Raw genomic sequence first — 9,200 nt, 5'->3', positions numbered from 1 at the left:
TCATTTTAAGGATTGGCTTGTGCTTTTCCATCACCATATCGACTAAGATATATCGTGTTTACAAGTAAGATCGATGCATTTCGTAAGGATAGATTTATAATGAATGAATGTGTCACTGTCGTATGTTGTAATATTTGTACTTACACCCACCCAGCACATTTTAAAAATTACAACAATGCGTGTTCAAAATCAAACGGAAATGTGACTACGTTACATGTAAATGAAGTTTAGATTCAAGCCCCCCCCCCCCCCCCCCTTTCATTGAAATCCAATGATGAATTTACCAACGGAAAAGATTTCAGAAGATCTGTTACATGCCATTGGTGGGGATAGTGACATCCCTTTAAGTATATATATTGTTCATCTGAGACACCAATACGCTATTGGAAATATTTTCAATGACCTAATTAACATACCTTGGGGTGGTAACACCGGTACACAATGTGACCGAGTCACGGCGCTTTATTGAACTACATGTGTCGCATGTTATGATTTCTATCAAGAGTGAACGGTGTGGTGTCAATAAATAACATACCCAACATCAGTCAGCTGATAGATTTAAATGTACAGTTTATACCACGGTTACAATCCTCAACATAACATAACATAACGTGTTGATGTGGAGTTTTAAAATTTATTGCAGATACAATTTAAGAAAGTACAAAAACATATTCCAGTTTTCATTTGGGTCATAATAAATCACATTGACAAATAAACAGAGACAACGAATGGGAGACTAAACACATTTTGAAAATCAGTCCATGTTCAATATAAAAAAAAAAAAACATGTTAAAAATTGTCAGTATATCACAGTACAAAACAAATAAGATAAATCTGAAGTCACTGTCTTCACTGCTAGAGTTATTGGTTGATTAATAGACCACGCCCCTGACACCATTTCCGTTAATTTTGATTGATTCCCCGTGCACAACTGTTGGTTCGTAGCCATTCCGTCGGTTGTCGTGAGCATGCGCCTAAATGCAATGGAATATATGTGTATTATTCCAGAGGAAACTTCATCAACCCGTCACATGAATAGTAAGTTATTTATAAACTTATAAACAATATCAAGCCATACATGAAACCATGAAATCAAATCACGAGGTTTTTATTTCAAGACATTTACATTTCTGTAAGCGAGATCTTGCAACGGCATCGGAGACAGGTTTAAAACAAAACTAATATGAAATCTGAGGTAGCCATTATACTCGTTACAAATTCATATTCTAATAACGAGCAACAACCTTCTCGCTAAAATTCGTCTTCCTTTTGTGTCTACACACGCAGAAAACAATAAGGGCAATGATAATGATCAGAAGAAGGGCTCCGCCCACGGCGATTCCTGCTATAGCCTCGGCGGTCAGCGGACAGGGCTTCGTGCCGTCACCACAATGGTCCAGTCCTGAACAGCGTAGGTTCTCATTGATACATCGTTGATTGTGGCAAGTATATTCATTGGATGCACAGGGACCTAGATTAAACGGAAATATTTTAGAATACAATGATATACTTTTTATTGATTTTTTTATTTGTTTTGTTTTTAAAGAAAATAAGTTTAATATTTTTGTGTATGTGTAGTATGATAGGAAATTAAAACAATACACGATATTGATATTGAAAAATATAAATGGCATTTATATCGAATATAAAGTTTTTCCTTTCTCCGTCACCTAAGTATTTGGCTTGCATGTAACAAAGCTAAACAGGTACATGTACGATGTGTTTGAGCACGCGTGTTTGTATTTCAGCGTCACTTCTGTCCCCACCCCTCGATTTGAAAATATGTTAATATTTCTTACCATCTTTATACGCAGTTATGAGGAGATCGAAGCCCCTCCTTGCTACATTGGTTTGTCCACTGGTAAATCTGAGGAGGAGGGGTCCCTGTTGTGTCACAAAGGCCTGGGCAGGTCTGGACTGGCCGCAGATTTGTTGAGGTGTACCTACATGTATATACATAGGGAAAACCCATAATTCTCTTCAGAGCGTTACGTGTATTTTATCATTGCGAATGCTGGACTACAGTGATATACAAATGATAAAGGGTTTTTCTTTAATCAATATAAAGCGACTAAAAGCAATTACCTTGAAGAAGTCTAGCCGACACTTGATCTTGGCCGTCTATGGCGATCAGTGCATCTACACACTGTCCACTTTGTAACTGCTGGATGTCGATTTCGTTGAACCGGACAATCAGTTTTTTGCCCGGCGGAGGCTGGACAATCATGATACAGTTGATGTTCCTAGTGTAAGCCGGATTTCTAGTCAGACGAAGCCGGACCGACTCGTGAGATTCAGTGGCCAGATTTACAATATTGTTCACATTGCATCTTTCTTCCATGTAATCTAAATCAGTGAAGCACAGGTGAAAAATATATTCGAAGTTTACAGCTTAAAACATCTTATTTATAAAAACGTTACTGAAAATTTCTCCTATATGCACACCGTGACAATTTTACAGGTGTTTGAAATTTTACAATAAATTTAAAGTATTACTTAGTTTTCCCAAGCTTAAATACTAACAATCATGATACTTACATTCTGGAATAGCGTTTGTGGATGTAAAGCTGATTAAACATAGCACTACTAAAGCTTTCACAAAACACAACACTTTATTGGACACAGCATCCATACTGTTCAGAGCACTATCTTTCAAAATTTTAAAAAATATCTTTAAATGCAGTACAGTCAAACGAATTGCAATATTAGTCTATTCCATCGAAACTGATCTGAAAGCTTGAAAGTTTGTTTTGTATCTTATACCTTCAGATGTCGAAATTTTACTGAGGATGTTTACATGTGTTCTTATATATAATCATTATATGACTAACCAATTTAGAATTGATAGATGCGTAATGCAGGGAGCTACACTAATGCCTTATTCATTTTTGTATCAATCAGTATGTGAATGGAATCCTAAAGATGAGAGGTACTACATATTTGTAATCATTTTAAATTGTTACATGTTATTCGTCAGACACTTTTAACACGATGATCATGATGAGCAACTATATCAAAATTTCAGTCCTATGTACGATTACGCAAAATTGTGTCAATGACACCCTAAGGAAAATACTATTAAGCGAAGTTTTTGTAATGTTTGAGTAACGTTTGCCCTGGAGGCAAATGATAGTACAACTTTTTACAAGTTCCAATTGCGCAAAAATAGTTATTATTTCTAATGGACTCGAGTTGTACAACTTTGCTTGTTTAATCTCTCTCTCTCTCTCTCTCTCTCTCTCTCTCTCTCTCTCGTTTCCTAAAAATCAGAATACTAGCAGATGACATTAAATTATAGAATATAAAAGCATCATAAAGCTTAAACAGTATCAATATTTCCTAGCCAATTTCATTTAAGGATATATAATGATATTGATCCCCATTTTGGCATCAAGAGTTTTCGATCCAGCCCGCTCCCCACAAACGTTTGTGGGGAGCGGGTGAACTGAAAACCCTTGGCTATCAAAGATGCCAGTTTGGTTGCATTTACAGAAACTATTGTATCTCTTCTGTATATGCAGTTCCACCTACCCAATTTAACAATTGGGACACAGTGATTAGAGGCTATCGTAAGATAGAAAGCTTGAGGTAATTATCATCCATAATTATACAATGTATGATACATACAAGAGAATACGATAAGAAAAAAATATATGGATGAAATGTTTTGTTTCACAATTTGAATTATGCTTGAAATGGGGAGAAATTCATTTTAAAACTGTTCAATTCTTTTTACGTATAGAAACTTCTGGAGATATTTATCATTTGGTTTTCCTTAGCTCTGCTTGAATAAACTACTACTTTAATGTGATTTGAATTTAAACAGTATTTTATTATGAAAATTCACAATAGGATTAGACAGCAGGCACTGCCTATATAAGTCCTCTCCGTAGAAGGTACAAGGTCATACAAACATTAGAATATATAAATACAGTATTACAGAAGGGATATACTGATTTGAACATTGCAATAACATAGGTAATTTATGGCATGGCAGCTTGTAATCAATTCTATCATTGTATGGAATCAATAAATAGTTTTTTTTTTGTCAACACAGTGTGTGCTAGTTTGGTGGGTCTGAATGACAAAATCTTGATGTGAAAAATGTCATTTATTAATGTAAATGACAGATAATATGCAATGGTAAATACAACCAATACTAAACAAGATATACATGATGAAACATCACAATCAACATACATTTAATATCCACAATTATATGGCCCACCAAAGATGGGGAACTTAACACCCCCTAAATTAGATACAAAATAGGAAAAACAAAATGGAAACATGAAAAGAAAGAAAATTAGATATGAGTTCTATGACAATAAAATGAAATTGGTTTCACAAATCTCTTTGTAGACAGAATAAATTCATGCACAATTTCAAATATTGCAATATTTTGATTGAATGTAAGATTGTTATCTCCATTCAAAATAAGTTCAATGGATAACTGTAATGGCAATTGCAAATGACTAAAACTTTGAATTAGTTTCCGTCTTTGTAAATTGTGTTTTGTACAATTCATGTAGAAGTGAAATACAGTTTCAGAAATATTTCCACATAGATCACATATTTGATTTTCCCTCAGAAAATGATTAAATAGATCAACATGTAAATTGCTAGCATTATTTAGCAGTTGACAGTGAAGTATATTTGCTTTTCGAGTCCCTTAATTATGATATGTCCTAGGTTTTCGGCAATAACGTTTTTTAAATGTTGTCTTAAATGCTGTTACTGTTGGAAGACTTCTAATTTCAAGAGATAAGTCATTCATTAGTTTTATAGTTGAAGGAATAAAACTATTCACATATGAGGCAGATTTAGCCAATGGAAAATTAAACTGATTTCTTAGGGGGTAAGAATTATGAGGTGGGAAACATGGTTGCAGTAAGTCTTGTAAATATTGGGATGTTACATGTAATCCATAAACTATTTCATAAAATAATAAAAGATTGTGTATTTTTCTTCTAGTTGCTAGAGAATCCCACCCAAGTTCATCATACAGTATTGATCTTGATGAATTTATTCTTAAACCACTTATTATTCTTGCAGCTGCAATTTGAACATCTTCCAGTAATTTGGCATCTCTTTCTGATCCCAAACAATATCCGAATATTCGAGTACAGGTCGTACAAAAGCAAAGTAAATTTTTATCAATGAATCCCTTTTAAGTGTATGTTTCAACATTCTTAATATATTCAATCTACTGCATGCTTTCGCATGAATATTTAGTATGTGTGTTCTCCAATTACGATCCTGTTGGAAATTTAATCCTAAATGCATATGAGTTTCAACCTTTTCTATTACTGGCCCATCTATGTCAAATGAAACTACTTCAATGTAGAAGAAATGTATCAAATGTACATGATTATCAAAACAGATTAAATTTTGTTATACGAATACGTTGATACCCTGTTTGTTCTGTCGAGTGATTTTACAATTTACATTCGCACTATACATTTGTATTTCATCATTCGTGAACGTTCGATTTTCTGAAAATCCTCCCGGTTGTGTGTGTGTGTGTGTGTGTGTGTGTGTAATGGCATGTATGGGTTAGGGGGCGTGGCAAAGTTGTGTCTTTTCTCTGCATTGCAGACTGCGTATCTTGTGTATGAAGAAAGGTCAAGTGATCAGATGAGATGTTCAGTGATGAGGTCACTGTCTCAGTAAAGCCTTAGTGGTGAAATCAACAAATCTTTGCACTTAGAAGGGCATTAGCTGTGAAAGTGATGGTGGCCATTTTTTCTCCAAATCTTTCAATGACATTGGAATATATATAATTATATTAATGACTGATAAAAACATTTATTTTGTTCGAAAACAAGATAAACCTAATAAAACTATTTTATATAACCGATTTTAGTTTGCAAGACAATAATTATTTAATCACCAAAATTACACAATCATTATCATGTATCTACTTTGAAGTCAAGAAAGTGTTTGAAATAATTAAGATAATTAAAATACTGGTGTTATTTCTGAAATATATAATATAAAGCAAATTTCATTGAATTCAATTTTTGGTGACAAAATGACAGCTAATTTAAACGCCAACTTTAAATTGTGAAAGACAGTTTTGATTAAATTTCCAACTCTCAATATCGCAGTGCGCAGTCCCTTTACCCCCTGTCATCTAGTAAATAACCTTGAATCCTCTGTTGATAATATGAAATTATACGAATAAGAATTTTTAGTAGAAACCTGTGGAAATTTAGAGATAATTGTTGAGAATTTGAAAATTTCAATACTCGTGTACCTTATCATTAATTAGCTAGCCAAAATATATATACTGTCATACTAATTGGATGCGTATCTGAATGATAATAACGTAAATTATGATGATATATGAATTAACATTTTAAGAAAGAAAGCTTATATTAAAAACTAACCTCAATATATATCAACATGTAAAACTTCCTATTTTGTTTGAATCTACATGTAATAGAATATGAGAATGACAGGAATGTTACATACGATACCTAATTTAATAATGTAGTTCTACCCTTCTATCCTCTCCTTAGGAGAGAGAGAGAGAGAGAGAGAGAGAGAGAGAGAGAGAGAGAGACTTGCACCAGACGTTTCCCTCCCACTGTCCTTCGGCGGGGGTGATATTACATTACGAAAAAAACAAAACACGAGGAACTTAAAAGAATACGAAAGGTGCCGTTCACCTTTAAACAGGTGGATAGTGTTACACCAGCGTCAGACTGCCCTCATGGTGACTCTCAGACGACAATCTGTACTCTATGTGTGGTCTTGCCGGGGCTTGTATTTTATCATAACCAAAACAATGTCTCCTTCATTTTTATCAGATGTAGTAAGGTGCCTCCATTGTTCGTGTGTTGTTTGATTCATTCATAAGTTTACTAACCTTCATAGGGGAGCACCAACGCAGGTTACGTGTATTTGTGTATAAATATGTAGCATGTGCGAGATGTTTCATTATATGGTGAAAGTTCATGAGCAAGGTAAGCAAAACTGCATTAAGAAGGAATAATAATCCAAGATAGTGTGTTCTGTTACTGCAAACCATCCTGAGAAAAAAAAATTTGACAGTCTTCTCTAATTCATACAGACATTGTATATATATTTATTCCTGGGGGAAAATTGCCGGAAATCGCTATTGTATGCGACAGTTCTTGGAACACTGTGCTAAGATATCTGTGGACTACAGGTAACTCAAATTAAGAATACAAAATGGCCATCGTTCTACCGAGAGGAATGGAATATTCAAGCTTTCTACATCGACCAAATGAGATTGACATTGTAGGTCAAGAGACTTTTCTGTTTCACGTGAACCATTCCAAAATTGAACAGCAGACAGTATCTGGGTGGAGTTTGAGATCTTCTTTAGGACTGGCAGGAAACCAAATACTTTCTATGAAACACACGAACAACTGACAAACAACCGTAGTCTGTCAGTGACTGTCTCTGAAAAACAGACGAGTTACTACACACGATAGACAATCAGTGTGGTGTTTACACACTATGCAATAATTCTAAACTATTTATTTATATCTATTTTGTTTATAAATTGGTTATCATTTTTGTTATGTTTTCCTTTACAGTTTACAGTTGTTGAAATAAAATCAGAGTATCAAAGAAATCTTTTTTATTTTTTGGAGAGCATTGCTTCGCAGTTTCAAATTGTGAATTGCAATAAAGTGTCACTGTAATGGTGCGTTTTATTTAAGGATAAATTACATCAACTCCACGAAAATTAAAATGATGTATGTACTGCCATTCGAATTGATAACTACAAAATGAGTTTGTATAGTGAATCTGTATTCCACATGCATTCTGTTTCAAATGTAACTATAGTATATTTATCAAGCTTTAAAAACGAGAAAGAGTATAATCATTATTAATATCATAACTAGAATGAAATCTTTAAAAACTATTCTCATATTTGTCACGAGATAAAGTATCCATTTTATAAAGATTCTTTCCATTGAATTATTGGAATATGAAATTCACTTTATGTTCCATGTAATCACGCATATGTAACTGCGTACACCTGAACTATCATGGGATGTGAAACAAAAGTCAAGGATTTTATTACATAATACGTTTGGATTGAAGGATCTATAATGAAATAGAGACTGGAAAAATTTGACTTCGCAGTTCGCGCTGTCACCTACATGTACCACGCCAAACACTTTAGTACTAAATATTGTTTTTCTCCTGAATTTTAGTCACCATTCAACAAATGGACAAGGAAGAAAATATAATAGTTTAACGAAATTGTGGACAACCTTCGCATACGAAATCGTTGTTTTAGAAAACTTTTAGATTCTGTACGTTTTGCCGGTAATAAGCAGCTTTCATTCTAAATATGTTAATATTAAAGTGATATGCAATACATAATTTTTACAGAATTTATCGAACACCACAAACTGCTTTGTTTGAGACATTTACCAACTGAGACAGACTCATAACGGGAAGGAATAAAATTGTATATCCCATACTGTTAGAGAGAGAGAGAGAGAGAGAGAGAGAGAGAGAGAGAGAGCACCCTTGATACATGTATACGATATATTGAATAACACCGAACACATAGCCTGGTGATGAACAATCTTTGTGCCAATATGAACTTCTTATCTTTATCCATTATGAATTCATATTTTAATGCACTGTCTGACCACCCCTGTTCATTGAATAATTAATTCTCGTACAAATGTTTCTTGTACCCCGACCTTGGCGAAACGCTTCTACTTCAGATGAAGGACCATTACGAAGTTAATTAATTTCAAGTACTCGTGAATTCGATCATGGTTAGATAACCTTGGTTCAGTGTAAATGCAAATAGTCCGATCATAGACATCATTCCAAGTGTAAGCTTCTAATTATGTGGTCCGGACAAATATTTCTAGCCCTTTAATTAATAGATAAGAGAGTGATCTGTGGATTTTAAATCTGTCTGTCTGTCTACAATCTACCTATATCCACCGGAGTATAAGCTTTTGAAGCTAATTCCATTTTCAACGCATTATTGAAAAATATGTTTTATTGCTATTAATGACAGAATTACATAATTATTTGCATTGCATTATTGATATTTATTTATTTTTATTTATACATGTTTATCGCATCAAATCGGTTTAATTGATTATATTTAATTCTTCCCCCTTCTCAGGAATTTACCGACCATAAATATCACGGAAGTGTTAAGTGAATTATAATTGCACTAATTGTCA

At 33.8% G+C, this 9,200-nt stretch overlaps 1 protein-coding gene across 1 annotated transcript; it reads right to left on the bottom strand.

Moving 5' to 3' along the window:
- Positions 1-618: 618 nt before the first annotated feature.
- On the bottom strand, positions 619-3,216 carry LOC125683898 (neuropilin and tolloid-like protein 1). The gene is made up of 4 exons (XM_056158261.1): positions 2,086-3,216; positions 1,800-1,943; positions 1,245-1,471; positions 619-974 (listed from the first exon to the last, which is right to left on the bottom strand). The coding sequence occupies exons 1-4, from the start codon at positions 2,339-2,341 to the stop codon at positions 873-875; spliced, it is 729 nt and encodes a 242-aa protein (XP_056014236.1). The 5' UTR covers positions 2,342-3,216; the 3' UTR covers positions 619-872.
- Between the last annotated feature and the right edge of the window lie 5,984 nt (positions 3,217-9,200).

The sequence above is a fragment of the Ostrea edulis genome, chromosome 1 (assembly GCF_947568905.1).
Source record: "Ostrea edulis chromosome 1, xbOstEdul1.1, whole genome shotgun sequence".
Lineage (NCBI taxonomy): Eukaryota > Metazoa > Mollusca > Bivalvia > Ostreida > Ostreidae > Ostrea > Ostrea edulis.
The sequence above is the reverse complement of the archived record's forward strand: the minus strand, read 5'-3'. Positions and strand labels throughout refer to the sequence as shown.